The sequence below is a fragment of the Anabrus simplex genome, chromosome 3, assembly GCF_040414725.1.
Source record: "Anabrus simplex isolate iqAnaSimp1 chromosome 3, ASM4041472v1, whole genome shotgun sequence".
NCBI lineage: Eukaryota > Metazoa > Arthropoda > Insecta > Orthoptera > Tettigoniidae > Anabrus > Anabrus simplex.
Window position 1 is genome coordinate 135,638,177 of NC_090267.1, and position 20,643 is coordinate 135,658,819.

Here is a 20,643-nt window from a genome sequence, read left to right on the forward strand (position 1 = left end):
AATCTGCACCGGGGACTTGAATTACAATTATTGGGATATAGGAATTTGATTATTAACTTTTACTCTATGAATAATCGAAGGTGCTAAGTATGAAGTATGCTGGGGACTTGGAACTACAAATTATTGGAATACAATAATCAGCTGATTCTTTTATTATTGTTTACTCAGCTACATCACAACAGGTTCTTATTTTTCAAAATGTAGTCATAAACTGTACTTCATATGAAGTTCTTCATGTTATACTGTATTAACAGGATTACTTTAAATAATCAATAATAGACTACTTTTGATCTCTTACATTCGTCAGACCTTTTAGTGTACATGAGGGAAAATATCCTCTCCATAATAGCATTAAGGCTAGGAAAGCAGAAATGGAACTCAGCTAATTTTCATAGTTCTGAAAACCAATCAAGACATACGGTATTTTACTTGACACTGGGCGTGTTGGCTATGCGGTTAGGGGCACGCGGCTTTGAGCTTGCATCCGGGAGATAGTGGGTTCGAACCCCACTGTCGGCAACGCTGAAGATGGTTTTCCATGGTTTCCCATTTACATACCAGGCAAATGCTGTACCTTAATTATTGCCACGGCAGCTTCCTTCCCACTCCTAGGCCTTTCCTGTCCCATCGTCGCCATAAGACCTATCTGTCAGTGTGACATAAAGCAAATTGAAAAAAAAAAAATACTTGACTGAAAAAAGTGGCAATAACTTAAGTTTTGTAACTGGCAACTTCCTTTGCACATACTTTTCAGCCATACAGAATTACCAAAAAATATACCTCTGATGTTATTTATTAAATTCAACAGACTTTTCAAAGTTTTGCCAGATGTTCATAACCCTGAAAGTATATATTTGACTGAAAAAGATCTGTACAGTATTTTCATACTGAAAAGCAAACAAAATCATAGTTAATAATTCAATATCATCCTTTGTTGTAGTGATGAATAGTAAGCTGGAAAATTTAATATTGTGCATGTCTTAACTATTCAGATTAAACTCTAAAATAATGACTTATTCTTTTTATAGATTTCTAGCAGGACACTTTTTTTGGCACACAAAATTGACGCAACTTCGGTATTTCAGGATGTACGACAATTGTAATTTACTGTTATTAGCCAATTTAGGCATTGCTTCCACTAGCTTGTGTTGGATTCATCACTATCTGACCTCCATTGGTCAGTTTGTGTTCTTTTCTTTCCCTGACAATATTAGGATAGCAAGACCTAGAGTGACATTAATTTTACCTCTCATGGTCCTTATCTTTCTTTTGCCTATTTCTTGATTCAACTAAGTGTCACATCTCTTCTTCTGTTTACAGTTACAAGGGGAACATTGTCTCAACGTACTTCTGTAATCGCATAGAATAAGTAATGTACAGGCATCATCAGTAATGATAGGTTAATGAAAACAAGCACAGGGTCATCTGCCAGTTAGGATGGATAACTAGGAACAGCACATTCTCTTCCTTGTTCAGTGCTGGCCAAGTTATACTATAATTCAGCTGTTCCCAAACTGTGTGGCATGTGTTACATAGGCACCTGAAGATAAGGCCATATCGCTTACAATTGCATCAAGCTTTAACAGGTAATGACAAAGTAGTATGTTCGAATTTTTGCATCGTACTACAAGAAAGTTGTGAAGAAGATGATGGTTTTCATGACAGACTAGTTTTCAGCGATGAAGCAACCTTCCGTGTGAGTGGATAGGTGAATAAATAAAATGTTTGAATTTGGGGAGCAACAAACCCCCATTGTTATGTGGAACATGTGCATGATTCCCCAAAGGTGAATGCGTTCTGTGCTGTTTCCGAGATGAAGGTCTATGACCTATTCTTCTTGACTGAACAGACAGTGTCAGGACTGACTTACCTGGATATACGTACAGAATGGCTGTTACCCCCAGTTGAGTGATGACAGGGACGATTACGTGCAGCAACAGGATGGTGCACCACCTCATTTCCACAGTGAGGTCAGAGCGTTTTTAAATCAAAAACTACCACAATGATGGATTGGACACAGAACAGATTGTGATAAGATGCTGTTATCCTGGCCATCATGTTCACCAGATTTAACACTGTGTGACTTCTTCCTGTGGGGATACGCTAAAGATCAAGTATTTGTTCCTCCTCTACCAGTGGTTATTCTGGAAATGAAGCAGTGCATCCGAGCCACCTTCTTAAACATCACCGTTGACATATTGCGCCGTGTGTGGGAAGAGATAGACTATTGAGTAGATGTGTGTAGAGTGACAAAAGGCGCTCACATTAAGCATTTATAATGTATGTAAAAAAAACTGGATGATTTATAGTACACAATAAAACAAGAAACATATTCCTACATCAATTGCAGTGTGTATTATTTTTTGAAACCCCAACAATAATTTTGAATAACCCTTTACTTTAATTGGTTTCATCATACTGATACCACGTTAAATATTATTTTGAGAACATTATGTTCCATTTTGAACTTTCCAAAATATGGTCACTCTCTAATTAAGATAATGATGTTGATAATGTTGATGCTTTTTGAGCAAGAGAGCCAAGTGGAGACAGAATTTCACTACTCAGGTGTCGGATATTGATAATTTACTGAAATTAGTAGTATCTGTGTAAATAAAGAAAAAGTCTGGGTCTGTTCTCAGGAAATGTCCTCAGAAATGCGTCAGCAAGTGATAAGTAAGATATTCAACACCCAAGGTTACTGATGGTCGATGTTCAGTCAAAGTAGACCAGAGGTGCTTAGCTGGGTACCTGCTGAGACCAGCCCAGTGCGGCCGGGCTGGCTGGACTGAAGTGTGGGCAGCTTATGTGCCAAGTGTAAGTGTACGTGACAATGAAGTGAAAGAGTGAACACACTCGGCATGGGATAGGAACAGTGACGTGTAATTTAGACTGTGAAGCTCTCCTCCAAACCAAACCCATGGTGCAACAGCCCCGAAGGGCCATGGCCTATCAAGTGACCGCTGCTTGGCCAGAAGGCCTGCAGATTATGAGGTGCCGTATGGTCAGCACGGCCAAATCCTCTCAGCCATTATTCTTGGCTTTCAAGAATGGGGCCGCCATCTCACCGTCAGATAGCTCCTCAACTGTAATCACGCAGGCTGAGTGGACCTCGAACCAGCCCTCGGATCCAGGTGAAAACCTCTGACCTGGCTGGGAATTTAACCCGGTGTTAAAACTGTACGATCTCGATGCTTTAAGAGAATCAGTTTCAATAAATCTTCCGCTGTTGAACCAACAACAAAAGTATGTATTTGATACTCTAATCAAAGTTTTAAATGATGGAACTGGAGGGATTTACTTCTTGGACGCTCCCGGGGGTACATGGAAAACTTTCTTAATTTCATTGATTTTAGCAACAATTTGCTCACACAATGAAATTGCACTCGCATTTGCTTCATCGGGCATTGCAGCTACATTGTTGGAAGGCGGTCGAACAGCCCATTCAGCGCTAAAATTGCCGTTAAATATGCAAAGCAACGAAACTCCGACCTGTAACATATCGAAGAATTCTGCAAAGGTTTTGCAGCGATGTAAATTGATATTGTGGGATGAATGCACCGTGGCACATAAAAAGTCTTTGGAGGCATTAGACCGAACCATGCAAGATCTGCGGAACAATCAAAACCGATTTGGTGGAGCGATGATTTTGTTATCAGGAGATTTTCTTCAAACATTGCTGTTGATTCCACGGTCAATGCCAGCTGATGAACTTAATGCATGTTTAAAGTCATCATTTTTGTGGAAACACGTCAAGATACTAAATTTAAGCCAGAATATGCATGTCAAGTTGCAAAATGATCCATCTGGAGAGATATTTTCAAAACAACTAATTGACATTGGTAATGGCAAATTCCCTTCAGACGTTCTGACTGGCTGCATTACTTTTCCTGACAATTTTTGTCAGTTTACTGAATCCAAAACCAAACTCATTCAAGAGAAACATTGCTCAAAATTACGCAGATCATATTTGGTTGAGCGAACGAGCTGTATTGGTTGCCAAAACATGGATGTAAATGAATTAAATTTCAAAGTTCAAAATGAAATTGCCAGTGAATTGAGGACATACAAATCAGTTGATTCCGCTACTAACAAAGATGATGTCAACTATCTACCCGAATTTTTGAACTCGCTGGATTTGCTAGGATTGCCGCCTCCATTCTTCAATTAAAGGTCGGATCAGTGGTCATAATGTTGCGAAATATCAACCAACCGCGTCTTTGTAATGGCACATGGTTAGCGGTGAAAACGTTACTGAACAACGTGATCGAAGCAACCATTCTAATGGGGAAGTATAAAGGAGAAGACGTTTTGATACCATGCATCCCTATGGTTCCGACTGACATACCATTTGAATTTAAACGACTGCAGTTTCCAGTGCGGCTCGCTTTTGCTATGACCGTAAACAAATCCCAGGGGCAGTCATTGAGTGTTTGCAGCATTAATCTTGAAAACCCATGTTTCTTGCATATCCAATGTTGCCTGATCCTGTGTTGGAAAACCATCAACTTTGTTTGTTTACTCACCAGGTAATCAAACAAAAAATATCGTGTACCTTAAAGTTTTACAATGAAAAATATCTTCATAGTGTTGATTGGAATCAGTGTTTTCTGTGATGGTTATTTTCTACGAAGAAAGAGGAGTAAGTTTTGCCACATTATCTTCACGCCATCAACTTATCAAATTACTTGATTTGCAACGGGGATAATTATGGCTCTGTGAGAGATTAGAAGACCTGCTGAACAGTTCACTTCTATGTTGCAGTCAGTCAGGGTTATTTCTGGGTAGTGATATGCTGTGACCTATTTGAGCATTTCCTTATTCACAATCAAGGTAATGAAAATATGTTTTTCCAGTAGTTTCATACTAACTTTTGGTAGCAATAGAAAATTAACTCATTTGATGCTAATGATGTAGTAATTTGCATTATTCTGATTTTTGCGTGCAGTACAGACTGAATTTAAGTTTGTTCCATTGTCATTTATTTTTGACAGAACGACGTCTGTCGGGTCAGGTAGTAAAACAGTAAAAAACTTATGATTACCAAGATAATTATTTACAGAAAGATACTAATTTAAAAACTAGTAAAGCAGCTGGAATTCATAAGATTTTTGGGGATATACTGTACCAGTAAAAGATAGCCTGTACTAACTTATTTGAAAAGAGCATGAATTAAAGTTCTCAAGGTGCTTCGTAGACAAAAATAGCTAAAACTTGGTACGGAAGGATAGGTTTTATCTAAAGTAAGTGAAGATGTACTTTGAACTCTTGGTTTATTTAAAATTTTGGCAAGTTTGAAATTCATATCATCTTGATACAGTGAACCGCCATCTCCTGAATCATCTTCCAGAATGGTTCTCCAGGAAACTCATACTCCATGGTCCTCTCATCACCATGGGGTTGTACTCATACTCCAGGATCCTATCTTCACCATGGAATTGGACTCATGCCCCCAAGTCCACTTGCCACCATGGAATCGAACCCATACCTCGTACCTGAAGGTCTCAAATTTCTTGGAAGTCTATGGTGATATTGATGCAGGGTAATCACTTGTGGTTTAGCTTTATATGAGTGTCCACACTCGTGCAGTTCCCCGACACATTCACAATCACTTGTCACCAAAATTTGCAAAGTACTGCCTTTTAATTTATATAGGCAGACAACACGTTGTTTGGAATATGCCAATAAACTTCACTTGACACTTGCAGATGGAAATTAATGAATGTCATTCAAAATGTTGAAGTTGAAAATGCGGGTCGCATTGATTTAAGAAACAAAAATGTTACCAAAAAAATTAAATAATGATGGAACACAGTTTATGGTTATTTACCACTGAAAAATGATGAAACTAAACACAGTTCACTTGCTATATACTGTTTGTGGTTACTTGCCACAACATAAAAGTAATACTGTCGCAATTGACACACACAAAAAAAAGCTATTAAAGAGTTTTTCTGTACGACACTGTTAATAGCGATTAAATAAATAATAACTATGTTGCCATTGATGCTTTCACGAGCCATACTTATAGACATGATATAGGCTTTTGCGCTTATGCCGTGTGAAAAAAATAAGGTGAAATTATTTATGTTTCTCGGAGAACTGTGCTCTGCGTCATCAGAAAAAAATCTTGACTATCCACAAGAAAGGCTTCTTAAACATTGAGCTTTGAATTTAGACGTTATAATAGAAGTGGAAATGGTACGTTCATTCGTCACCTGGACACAGTACAGCGCTAGTGTTCGAAGCGGAAGCTGATGGAACCATCAGAATCAGTCAAAGAGGGTCACATAACATGTGTACGTAACATATGACATTGATTGGTGTATGACATTGACACAAGCCTGGAATGAAACATCTGGCGATGAGGAATGTACGAATTTGGAGAACACCGAGACGAAATAACAATAGTGAAGGGACAGGGAAGGGAACTACCTACGTAAATCCTTAATAGCTGGCAACCAGGTATTACCACAGTCTAATATATACAGTCGCGAAGCTCTAATAAGAGGAAGGTTCATCCACTTGATAGCTGGAGTGACACTAGCACCTCTAGCGGCGAGGTAGAGGCAACTTGCTAGCAGACAACAGGGACCGAATTACCACTACAGCCTAAAATGGTCATAACTTCTGAACCATTCATGCAAATAATGTCCTGACAAGGTTATTGTAATCCTTATGAACTAGTGGAGGAGGTCAAACAATTTATTTTGATGAGGAGTTCGAGGATAATATCGAAATATTTATTTAATCTTAAGGAGTTATGTTTTTTTTTACCTCAGATTAGAACATAAAATCGCTTCTAGAGGGCAGCCGATTCGAAATAGTTATATACTATCGCAGACTTTTTTGTAGAGGTTTTTATGCTCTACAATTCGTATGCTTACACTTGGGGTCTGTCGTTGATGGATCATTCAGCGTAAGCCAAGAAAGCAAGCGACCGACCATGGTAGAGCGCTGGCCTTCTTAGCCCAACTTGGCAGGTTCGATGTCGGTCAGTCGCTTGCTTTCTTGGCTTACGCTGCGTGAACTGTCAACGATAGACCCCAAGTGTAAGCATAAGAATTGTAGAGCACAGAAACCTCTACAAAAAAGTATGCGATGGTATGTATCTATTTCGAACTGGTTGCCCTCTAGAAGCGATTTTATGTTATAGTCCGCGGTAAAGAAAAATAACTCCTTAAGATTAAATAAATATTTCGATATTATCCTCGAACTCCTCATCGAAATAAATTGTTTGACCTCCTCCACTAGTTCATAAGGATTACAATAACCTTGTCATGACATTATTTGCATGAATGGTTCAGAAGTTATGACCATTTTAGACTGTAGTGGTAATTCGGTCACTGTTGTCTGCTAGCAAGTTACCTCTACCTCGCTGCTTGGAGCGCTGTAGTCGCATCGGATGAAAAATATCATCAGAGCTTCGCGACTGTATATATTAGACTGTGGTATTACTTAATTGATACCCAGCGTCTCTGTTGAAATTGTTAGGATTTCTACGTATTTCCACAGGTTCCCATATAATCCTGGACCTGTAGTATCTACTGGGGGTAAGAGCTTGAGCATCTTGGAACATGACATCATGACCCGACAATAGAGCGTGCTTAGCTATTGCTGATTGTCTAGCTGGTTGAGATGAATATTACGTTCATGTTCCTTGATACGGGTACCTATGGACCGGCATGTTTGGCCGATATACCTTACCGCAAGTACAGGGAATTTCATATACCCCAGAATGTAAAAGTGGGGACAATTTGTCCTTGGTTTTACCCAGACTATGAGCAATTTTAGTGGTGGTGCCAAACACGGTTTTTATATTGTGTTTGTGGAGGACCTTGGCAATTTGATCTGTGGTGTTGTGAATGTAAGGCAAGTAGGCAGTTCCCTTCACTTCTTCCTTCTGTGAGTTTTGCCTGGTCGTTTCTCTGGAATGCAGGCCTCTATTAACCTGCAAATCACTGTAACCATTACCCTTGAACGTGACTTTGAGCTTGTCCATCTCCACCTGGATATTTGATGGCTCACAAATTCGTCTCGCCGTCTTGGCAAGTGTTGTGAGAATGCCTTGTTTTTGTGCTGGATGGTGGTGAGAATCTGCATGAAGATAACCATTTGTGTGGGTAGGCTTACGATAGATGGTATGTCCTAAGGAGATGTCCGGTTTCTTTCTTACTAGAACATCCAAGAAAGGAGGGCATCCATCTGACTCCATCTCCATAGTGAATTTAATTGAAGGATGTTGCTGATTTAGGTGGTTTAGAAATAGATGAAGTTTCTCAGGACCTTCTGTCCAGACCACAAATGCATCATCAACATACCTCCACCATATCATAAGTTTGATGGGTGCCGAAGCAATAGCCTCCTCCTCAAAATGCTCCATAAAGAAATTAGCCACTACGGGCGAAAGTGGACTTCCCGTAGCCACTCCGTCCGTCTGTTCATAAAAATTCCCACCCCAAAAGAAATAGCTGAAAGTCATGCAGTGGTAAAGTAGCTTAGTAATGTCCTCAGGGAACAGGTGTTCAGTGAACAAGGACTCCTCATCGAAACTCACCAAAAGTGCATTATGTTGAAGGGTCAGTCACGCTTAGCACAGTGAGTCTCATAAAATAATAAAGTCAATGAAGAAGAATATTTAGAAGCAATTATATACAATTATGTGCAGAAATCAGTTCAAATTCAGTTAAGATAAACACCGTAATGGATTATCAGTTTAAGTTAGTCATATTTAATAGTACGGTTGGCACAGTCTATTGTACTCAATGTTTATCACTAGTTAAGGAGCACTTAAGTGTTGAATGGCAAGAAATAGGCAAACACTTGTGTTATAACGATAAGATATCTCAAACACTTTCAAATATCACACTTGCTGAAATATTAAATGATGTTCTAACACTTGCACGGCAACAAAATAAGTTAAACACTTCACTTAGTTTTTGATCGAAAAATCATTAAGTTCCACAGTTCGAGAATTACACTGAGTTCAGTTCTCGACGTGAGAATTTACAAGTCGCATTTTACAATCACCCGTATTCACTTGACTTCACTTTCTGATGGACAGAATAACATATGATTATGTAATTATTTCAAAGTGGATTTACTCGAAAATCCCTTGATGGATTTGACAACAGAGACAGTCTTGTGATTGGCTCCAGAATGGCGTATCTCCCAAGACAATACGACCATTATTACAAAAGTCTTATAATTTTCTGAATCGAAAATTCTAAAAAATTCCAGATGCATCCAGTTCTCGCCACGAAGTAGGTTATAATACCAATATAATGGTCCGTTATTGGACATGATAAATTTTCCAGCTAACTCATTCTTGGTTGCCTGCATTTCGCCCTCGTGTGCTAAGTTAGGCTCGTCAGTTGGATTCCCTATGGGAATCAACATCTACATCATTTGATGGCCAGGCAGGCATCTATTTTTTGGAAATGAGACATAGCTCTCATAGTGCATTGGCACTGCTGGTGGCTTCAAATAGCCTATGCAGTGGCCTCCACGGTATGCACTAGCCTTGCATCTTGGGTGGTGTGCTAAGTCCCAATTGACGAGCCTAACTTAGCACACGAGGGCGAAACGCAGGCAACCAAGAATGAGTTAGCTGGAAAATTTATAATGCCCAATAACGGACCATTATATTGGTATTATAAATTTACTCATTCAGGACAAATATTTTAGGTTCCGTATGGGAATCAACATCTACATCATTTGATGGCCAGGCAGGCATCTATTTTTTGGAAATGAGACATAGCTCTCATAGTGCATTGGCACTGCTGGTGGCTTCAAATAGCCTATGCAGTGGCCTCCACGGTATGCACTAGCCTTGCGTCTTGGGTGGTGTGCTAAGTCCCAACTGACGAGCCTAACTTAGCACACAAGGGCGAAACGCAGGCAACCAAGAATGAGTTAGCTGGAAAATTTATAATGTCCAATAACGGACCATTATATTGGTATTATAAATTTACTCATTCAGGACAAATATTGTAGGTTCCCTATGGGAATCAACATCTACATCACGAAGTAGGTTGACGAGTTGGGCGGGCTAGACTGACTTGCTCCTGCATCTACGTCACGTACAACTGTTCCTTGTTCGTTCGCTGCCTCGTCCTGGCAGATGTAAACACAGCGAGCTTGGAGTTCTTGGCACGTGTGGTAATTATACAATATTGTTCTTAATAAATACAGCATGTACCGTGAGTTCCTGGTACAATATTTACTAAAGGCAATATGTTGGTATAAATTACCATATCTGTAGTACTTATTTGATTACTGTTTGCACGAAGGAGCTCCACCAAATGGAAGGAGTGTTGCTATAGTAGCCCGTGTGTACAAAGTGAAGAATGATAAACATCAAACTGATAATTACAGGTCAGTCAGCTTGACATTTGTTGTATACCAGTATTATAATTACTAATTGGTTTGATAGAAGCCATTTCGAATTTAGGGAAAGTTATCCCCCTGTGGCTCAAATTGTAGGATTCCAGCAAGATAAAGCAAATAGGCCTATTTTAGACCCAGGAGGTCAAATGAACTATCGCTCTTAACCTATCCAATGCTCTTTTGATAGGGTAGAGGATGGGAGAGGCTGATTTACTAGTGGTACTGGATAAGGGGAAATGATGATGATGATGAGACCATGGGAGACTACTGATAAAAATGAGGGTATTTGGACTAGACCAAAGAGTGAATGACTGGGTAGCTACATTTGTGGAAAAGAGAACTTGGAAAATTTAGAGTAGGTGAAGCAAGGTGATCCTGTAATGATAGAGAGAGGAGTTCCTCAAAGCAGTATGATTGAATCATTATTATCTCTTATACCAGCCCACATGCCCGTGCTTCGCTACAGGCATGATTTGAGTAGAGACTCGTGTGTGAACATTGAAGTGGACAAGGTCAATACAGATATTGTTAAAATTTGTAAAAATTTTCGGAATACTCAGGTTATTGAATGCAGCAGTTTTGAGAGATACTGTTATACAAAACATGGCCTCCATCTAAACAATTCAGGTAAACGAAAGATAGCAAATATTGTTCTAGATTTTATTAATCTTAAGATATGTACTGTAAAACAGGCAACTCCCTTGAGTTATAATACTGACCAGGAAAACTAGTAGAAAGAGCCAGCTGTACTTCAAGCTGGCTCAGTCAACTAGAAAAAGAAACCCAGGATAGTAAGGAATTTCAAGTTACCCAATTGCAACAGTCAAGTTTTAGGGAGGAAGGGGGTCTGAGATTGCTCTTGGTAAACTGTCAAAGTGTAGTAAATAAACAATTAAAATTCGGTACATTGATGGAATCTTATGAGACTGATGTGGTGATAGGAGTGGAATCGTGGTTGAAAGAAGGGGTGGGTAATAGAGAAGTATTTCCAGAAGGGTACACAGTCTATCGTAGAGACCGAGGAGGTAAAAAGGGAGGGGGTGTGTTTATTCTGGTGAAGGAAACTTACTGTTCACATGAATGGTTTACCGATGAAAGGGATGAAATATTAGGGATAAAATTAGTTTGTGATAATATGAAGGAGGTGGGAATTATAGGAACATACAGGCCTGGAAGAGAGGAAAGAGACATGGAAATCTTTGAAAAAATAATAGATTATACTCATAAAAACAATAATAATGATATGGTAATAATTGGGGGAGATCTAAATTTGCCTGAAGTTGAATGGAAAGGAGCTGCAAGTGAAGCCCATGAACAGAAACTGGCAAATAAGTTAATTTGGGAGGGAGGATTTACACAAGTAGTACAAGAACCGACTCGTCTCAATAACTTACTAGATGTATTCTTGGTTAAACCATGGGAAATTGTTGATAAAACTGAGGTAATTGAAGGAATAGGAGACCATAAGGCTGTAATAATGGATGTAGGACTCGTACCAAAAAGGCTTAATAAGAGGGTTACACAAGACAAGAAATTGTACAGAAAAACTAAAGTTGATGAATTTGGGACTTACCTTAAATCACAATTCAGTTGTTGGATAAGTGAAAGGAGTAACGTGGATACACTTTGGGCTAAATTTAAAGGAATTATTTGGGAAGGAGAGAAGAGATTTGTACCTGTTAAGAAGGGTAAAATGACCTCAGACCCTGTTTATTATACAAGGGAAATAAGAAAATTAAAAAGAAAATGTAGAATAGTAAACAGGAAAATCAAAGAGGGTAGGGACAGTAGAGAAACTAGAAAACAGCTAATGAGGGAACTGAATAGAGTGAAAAAGGAAGCAAAAGAGAATTATATGAATGGCATACTTCAAGAGGGTAATGACCACAAAGGGAAATGGAAAAAGCTGTATTCATATATCAGGAATCAAAAAGGAAAAGGAGTCCAAATTCCTACAATGGTGGGAGAAGGGGGTGAACACTATTTAACAGATACTGAGAAAGCAAACCTATTTAGTAGGGAATTTAGAGATTCAGTCGATGATTGTCAAGAGTTGGAAACCGAAACAGAAGATAGAGAGGGAGAGAGACAGAGGGAAACAAGAAGCTTCTCATTCACAAACTAAGATATTTTCAGAGAAATCCAACTGCTTCAGCAAGGAAAAGCTGCAGGAAGTGATCAAATTACTGGGGAGGTATTAAAGACAATGGGGTGGTACATAGTGCCTTATTTAAAATTTCTCTTTGACTATGTCATAAATAATAGTGTAATACCAAAGGAATGGAAGGAATCTATAATAATACCAATTTATAGAGGAAAGGGTGATAAAAGGAAACCAGAGAACTACAGACCAATCAGCCTGACCAGTATAGTTTGTAAAATTCTGGAGAGTTTAATATCAAAGTACATCAGAGGGATATGTGATGATAAAAATTGGTTCATGAGGAGCCAGTATGGATTTAGAAAGAAATTTTCTTGTGAGGCACAACTGGTGGGATTTCAGCAGGACATATCAGATCAGTTGGATTCAGGAGGTCAGTTAGATTGCATAGCCATAGATCTTTCCAAAGCCTTTGATAGAGTGGAACATGGAATATTATTAAAGAAATTGGAGGGAATAGGATTGGACGTAAGGGTTACACGTTGGATAAAAGCATTTCTAAATTCAAGGGTTCAGAAAGTCAAAGTAGGAAATAATGTATCGCAGGAAGAGAAAGTTTGGAAGGGAATTGCACAGGGTAGTATAATCGGTCCGTTACTTTTCTTAATATACGCAAATGATTTAGGGAACAATATAACATCAAAAATAAGATTGTATGCAGATGACATAATTGTTTATAGAGAAATACATTGAGGATTGTTCAGAATTACAAAGGGACCTTGAAAGTATCCAACAATGGGTTGAAGAAAATAATATGAAGGTTAATGGAGGCAAATCAACTGTTACAACTTTTACAAACAGGAGCTCTAAAACTGAATTTGAATATACTTTGGATGAGGTAGTTATCCCAAAAGATGGCAAGTGCAAATACTTAGGTGTGAGATTTGAAAGTAATTTGCACTGGAAGGGTCATATTGATGACATTGTTGGGAAAGCATACAGATCATTACATGTCATAATGAGGCTACTTAAAGGATGCAACAAAGAATTAAAAGAAAAAAGTTACTTGAGTATGGTTCGTCCATTATTGGAATATGCAAACAGTGTTTGGGATCCTCACCAAGAATATCTAATAAAAGAAATAGATAGTGTGCAGAGGAAAGCAGCAAGGTTTGTAACAGGGGATTTCAGGAGAAAGAGTAGTGTATCAGAAATGTTAAAGGAACTTGGGTGGGAAACTTTAAGTAAGAGAAGGGAGAAAACTAGACTTACAGGATTATATAGAGCCTATACAGGAGAAGCAGCATGGGGAGATATCCGTGAGAGGCTTCAGTTGGAAAATAATTATATCGGCAGGACTGACCACAAATATAAAATTAGAAGGAATTTTAGCAGAAGCGATTGGGGTAAATTTTCATTCATTGGGAAGGGTGTGAAGGAGTGGAACAGTTTACCAGGGGCAGTGTTTGATCCTTTTCCAAAATCTGTACAGATATTCAAGAAGAGAATAAACAGCAACAGAGAAAATAAATGAAGTGTTAGAGGGCATTCGACCGGTGCAGGTTATTGTAAATAAAAAAAATGTGTGTGAATAAATTAATTCCATCCCTTGGTCTAAGGAGTTTGGACAGCCAAAGTAGGGGACTGCCTGTAGGGGTGAAGTACAGTGGGGACTTCGAGGGCCCTGGGACCGCTACGGTAGCTGTGAAGGCCCTTCAGGAACTCTGAAAAGTGGTGGCAAAAGGGGCTCTGGTTAAGACGCAGCAGGTCGTTATGCTACTTAGGATCCAGAACGGGTAAAAAAAAATAGTAAATAAATAAATGCAATGTAAATATTAATGTTATACCAGTTTTATAGTATCATTTGAAGCAATTCCACATACTGTATATCAGTTGACTATATTTGTAAGTAGTACAGGAGATATTATAATTAGAATTTTGTAAACAATATAAATTTATTAAGGATGAGCTGTGTGTTTAATAGAAAACATTGTTAGCGTAAATTGTATAATATTGTATTATAGGAAAAATTTTCTTCTCTTGTTAATTTAATATTTAGTGCTTGACAATAATGTATTTTAGTGTACCATTTGCCACCGAGGTAGACACCTCATTTGCAAATAAAGAGATTTTGATTTTTATGTACAGAATGAGCAGGCCGCAGACAGGTGTATTCCATTCAGTTCATTCCAATCAGCGCCTCAGAGTAGGGATTGAATAGCTGGAATACTTTGATGAACCAGTGTGTTATGTACCAATAGTTATCAGAAAATTTATGAAGCCGAGGAATGGCATACTAAAGTAAATAAAGTTATCTATCTACCCAACTAGTTCTGGCCAATATTTTCATAGGCCGTTTTACTTAGCACGCAGCAGTAATCCCATCTGTCGGAGATGAATTGCAGCAGAAGAGAGAAAGCACATCACAACAAACAGTGGTCAATGTAATGTTATTGTTGATCAGTTTTACGAGCTTTTGAAATTGTAGGCCTTTACATTTAGTTTTCTTCTGACTCTGTGATATTAGGGTATCTAATGTACGGTGAAGAGATTTCTTTCTTGTTTCATGACTCCCTCTTGTCTTATTCTTCAAGAAATTGTTATTCTTAAAGGGCGTTCGTTTATAATTTTTTCTCAATTTTATAATCATCTTCCCAATTTTTCTTGTCGATATGGACCAATGACACGCGGTTTTACAACTTAAGAGAATAATGACAAAAACCTTCGCCACTTAACACGATTCCACAATATTTCCATATTAGCAATGCTTGGCGATGATATGGACTAAACAACAAAAGTTTAAATACATGAATTCTGTTATCAAAGTCGGTACGGTAAAACAGTATTAAGTCATAAATGATCGGAAATTGCATTCTCTATAACTTTCCGTATGTAGTCATTTTCGATAGGACCAATAACATAGATATTAAAAAAATTTAATTTTAGGTCTCTTTCCTAACTACCATTTCATGCAGCTTGTATAAACTTATTTATAACCTAGACTGTTTATAACCTAGTATGTAGACATACTGATTTTCATTAAATTCTGTTGTCGCATTTTCTCACGGCTCTACGGTGATATGGATTTAGCAACAAACCGAGCTCGATAGCTGCAGTCGCTTAAGTGTGGCCAGTATCCAGTATTCGGGAGATAGTGGATTCGAACCTCACTGTCGGCAGCCCTGAAGATAGTTTTCTGTGGTTTTCCATTTTCATACCAGACAAATGCTGGGGCTGTACCTTAATTAAGGCCACGGCTGCTTCCTTCCCACTCCTAGCCCTTCCCTGTCCCATCGTCGCAATAAGACCTATCTGTGTTGGTGCGACGTAAAGCAACTTGCAAAAAAAATTTTTTTTTAAATTTAGCAACAAAATTTGTAGTTCATGAATATTTTGGATATCATAGCCAGTACGGTAAAAAATTTATTAATTTAATTTAATTATATATAATTTTCTTAATGAAGTATTTAGTCGCTTAAGTGCGGCCAGTATCCAGTATTCGGGAGATAGTGGGTTCGCACCCCACTGTCGGTAGCCCTGAAGATGGTACCTTAATTAAGGCCAAGGCCGTTTCTTTTTCACTCCTAGCCCTTGCCTGTCCCAGATGATGTTATTCTGTACAGAGTAATAAATAAGTTACAAGATTGTGAGCAACTGCAAAATGACCTCGATAATGTTGTGAGATGGACAGTCGGCAATGGTATGATGATAAAGGGGGTTTAAAAGTCAGGTTATGAGTTCACAAATAGGAAAAGGCCTCTCAGTTTTAATTACTGCATTGATGGGGTGAAAGACAAGACAGACAAATAAATGCTACTTGTTCGGGGCATCGACCCATGTGGATCTTTTTCCCCTACTGGCATCATATTGTATGAATCTGCATGTAATTGGAATGGCGGTAGTGGGGAATGTTGTGTGTGAAGAAAGAAAGATAAAGGACATCACAAACACCCAGTCCCCAGGCCAGTGATATTAATCATTACAATTAAAATCCCCTGACCTGGCTGGGAATCGAACCCAGGGCCGCCGGGTGACAAGCGGACACGTTGATCCCTACACCACGGGGCCGGACTTGATGGGGTGGAAGTTCCTTATGGGGATCACTGTAACTACTGTACGTAGGTGTTAATATAAGGGAAGATCTTTATTGGGGTAATCACATAAATATGATTGTAAATAAAGGGTACAGATCTGTGCACATAGTTATGAGGGTATTTAGGGGTTGTAGTAAGGATGTAAAGGAGAGGGCATGTAAGTCTCTGATAAGATCCCACTAGAGTATGGGACCCTCACCAGGATTACTTAATTAAAGAACTGAAAAAAAATCCAAAGAAAAGCAGCTTGATTTGTTCTGGATGATTTCCGACAAAAGAGTAGCATTACAAAAATGTTGTAAAGTTTGGGCTGGGAAGACTTGGGAGAAAGGAGACGAGCTGCTCGACTAAGTGGTATGTCAGATCAAAAATCAGATGTAAGGCTTTTCAGGCGTTTGCTCTATTAACCAGCGTTTTTTCTTAGGTCTGACACAAGAGTCATCAGAGTGGGATGTGTTACAACCCAACCCACTGACGCTGGGGTGAATGCAGGTGAACTTATCAGAAGCCCATTATAAGAGGCACAGTATGATAACTGCATAAGGGAGATAAAACTCCACATTGGAATTAATGCCCGCCTAGCAATTCCGAATGGAAATTCTAAATTCCCATGGAGGGAATTAGATATTTTTCTACCAATAGAGCATATAAAAAATCAGATTAAAAATCAGATGTAAGGCTTTTCAGGCGTTTGCTCTATTAACCAGCGTTTTGTCTTAGGTCTGACACTAGACTCATCAGAGTGGGATGTGTCAGACCCTACCCACTGACGCTGGGGTGTATGCAGGTGAACTAACTAACTAATGAAAGTTTTCATTCCCCTCCCTGATGGGGAGGGGCGGGCCACCTAGAAGGTAACGCCTTCTCTCTGGCCAGGAGATTCGGCGGGGTTTGTGGGTTTAACGGAGTAGGAGGATGGGTTAGGGTGATTTGGCATGGTGGAGGAGGTGGGGGGTATTTTCCACTGGCTGTGTGCTTTATTTACAACTTGGCTCTTTTACAATTTTGTCAGACTTTTGCAACATTTCATATTACTATTTACAAATTACAATTGCAACTGGTGAATTCGAGTGATGTTATATACAATGATGTGAGCTAAGAGTTTTCACATATATATCAGAAGCCCATTATAAGAGGCACAGTCTGATAACTGCATACAGGAGATAAAACTCCACATTGGAATTAATGCCCGCCTAGCAATTCTGAATGGAAATTCTAAATTCCCATGGAGGGAATTAGACATTTTTCCACCAATAGAGCATATCAAAAATTAGATCAAAAATCAGATGTAAGGCTTTTCAGGTGTTTGCTCTATTAACCTGCATTTCATCTTAGGTCTGACACTAGACTCGTCAGAGTGGGATGTGTCAGACCCTACCCACTGACGCTGGGGTGTATGCAGGTGAACTTATCAGAAGCCCATTATAAGAGGCACAGTCTGATAACTGCATACGGGAGATAAAACTCCACATTGGAATTTGCTAGGTGGGCATTAATTCCAATGTGGAGTCTTATCTCCCATTTGCAGTTATCAGACTGTGCCTCTTATAATGGGCTTCTGATAAGTTCACCTGCATACACCCCAGCGTCAGTGGGTAGGGTCTGACACATCCCACTCTGATGAGTCTAGTGTCAGACCTAAGACGAAATGCTGGGTAATAGAGCAAACACCTGAAAAGCCTTACATCTGATTTTTTTATATGCTCTATTGGTGGAAAAATATCTAATTCCCTCCATGGGAATTTAGAATTTCCATTCGGAATTGCTAGGCGGGCATTAATTCCAATGTAGAGTTTTATCTCCCCTATGCAGTTATCAAACTGTGCCTCTTATAATGGGCTTCTGATAAGTTCACCTGCATACACCCCAGTGTCAGTGGGTAGGGTCTGACACATCCCACTCTGATGAGTCTAGTGTCAGACTTAAGACGAAACGCTGGTTAATGGAGCAAATGCCTGAAAAGCCTTACGTCTGATTTTTTATCTGTTTTTTGATATGCTCTATTGGTGGAAAAATATCTAATTCCCTCCATGGGAATTTAGAATTTTCATTCGAAGTGGTATGTTCCAAGCTGTCAGTGGAGAGATGGCGTGGAATGACATCAATAGAGGAATAAGTTTGAGTGGTGTCTTTAAAACTAGGAAAGATCACAATATGAAGATAAAGTTAGAATTCAAGAGGACAAATTGGGGAAAATATTCATTTATAGGAAGGGGAGTTAGGGATTGGAATAACTTACCAAGGGAATGTTCAATAAATTTCCATTTCTTTGCAATCATTTAAGAAAAAGGTAGGAAAACAAGAGATTGGGAATCGGCCACCTGGGTGACTGCCCTAAATGCAGATCAGTAGTGATTTATCGTCACCATAAGACCTATCTGTGTTGGTGCGACATAAAGCAACTTAAAAAAAGCTGTTTAGATGTTCACTCCTTGTGACTGTGTGAATTACTGGACTGTCTCTGGAGTCGAATCAAGGAATAGTAATCGTATGTTGTGTAGCCCATAGCCTTGTGTTCAAATCCAGCGGCCTACATACAGCTGCTGTATGCGGTCACTGGACTTGGGGAAGTGAAAGTAAGGATCAGCCCTCCCCAAGTAATAGCAATGGGCCGGACAGCCTGCTGTGCTGAAAGAAGAGAGAGAGACTTGTAAATAGTTGCTATCTTTTGAATTCTAGCCCAGTGAAAATGAAAATCCGCAGCCTGTTTCCAGTCATTCGACCGGGTCAGGAATGGAATGAATGAAGCCCCCATCTAGCGGCGAGGATAGGAATTGTGCTGGCTGCCGAAGCCTGTCGCACTCCTCTGGGGAAATGGTTAATGAATGACATGTGAAATGAAATGATATTGGAGAGTGTTGTTAGAATGAAACATGACAGGGAAAACCAAAGTACCTGGAGAAAAACCTGTCCCACCTCCCCTTTGTCCAGCACAAATCTCACATGGAGTGACCGGGATTTGAACCACAGAACCCAGCGGTGAGAGGCCGGCGTGCTGCCACCTGAGCCACGGAGGCTCTCATTATCCCAAAACAAAGTTTATGCTACATAGCAATGTAATACATCCATTTTTTTTCTGGAACTGGGGTGTAATCAGTTAAGCGGTCAGCTTGTTATTCTGTATTATATTTCAGGATTTGTTGGTGTTTCTTAATAATGACCCAGAATGCTCCTGCACCATTTGCTGCATACTGGACCAACGAAGTAAATACTAGAGAATTCCATGGTGCACAACTAGTCTCAGCAAAGTAATCAGTAATGATGTGTGGTACTTCCATTTACTTGTGCCGGTCTCCTCATTTTCATCTACTCTGTGTTACCTTCCGTGGTCAGATCTTGTTTTTTCTGTGACCCTGATCGTATGAGAACATTGAAGGCCTAGGGATCTTTCATTTTCACACCCTTCGTGGCCTTTTACTTTGACTGATACCTTCATTTTTTGAACTTTTGGACCCCTTCCCTTTTTCCCTCTCGTTAGTGTTAATAGAGGATGGTTGCCTAGTTGTGCCTCCTCTTAAAACAATAATCACCATCACTACTACCTCCTATGTTGCTGGGCTGAGTAGCTCTTGGAAAGAGGATTAATTTAAATGTACGTACAATTTTGCATCATACAAGGTCTGATGATGGTATTCACCAGATGCTTTTAATGATTAAGAATTTGTTGTAGCCATATATTTACATTTTTTCATGTTATGTGCTAGTAAGTTCACTTTTCTTTTCCTTTAGAACTAATGTCACTTGTTATTTTTTTTTTTTGTTTAAGGTGGCTTTGGAGTAGATTTTACATTTAATGTGAAGGATGTTCAGAAAGGATTAAGTACTGTTGCTCAAGGATTATTGGCTCATGGTGTCACAGCTTTCTGTCCAACAGTGATAACGTCTTCTCCTGAGGTGTATCATGCTGTAAGATTTAATTATATCATTTACTATTGCCATAAATATACTGCAATGCTTACCAGAACTTTGGTTAAACAAAACCTTTTATTTTAATCTCCTTGTGAATATTTTGTGCAGGGTTGTTATATTTTGTATAGGACTTGTATGTGTAAAAGCTTG

The 20,643-nt window shown here is 39.1% G+C and overlaps 1 protein-coding gene and 1 pseudogene across 1 annotated transcript in view; both read left to right on the forward strand.

Moving 5' to 3' along the window:
- The window catches only part of LOC136867105 (N-acetylglucosamine-6-phosphate deacetylase), a 125,829-nt gene that overhangs the window by 12,313 nt on the left and 92,873 nt on the right, over positions 1 to 20,643 (forward strand). The window contains exon 2 of the mRNA XM_067144210.2: positions 20,351 to 20,490. Coding sequence (XP_067000311.2) covers positions 20,351 to 20,490 — 140 coding nt within the window. The remainder of the gene's footprint in view (positions 1 to 20,350; positions 20,491 to 20,643) is intronic.
- LOC137498886 (uncharacterized) lies at positions 1,499 to 2,279 on the forward strand (annotated as a pseudogene).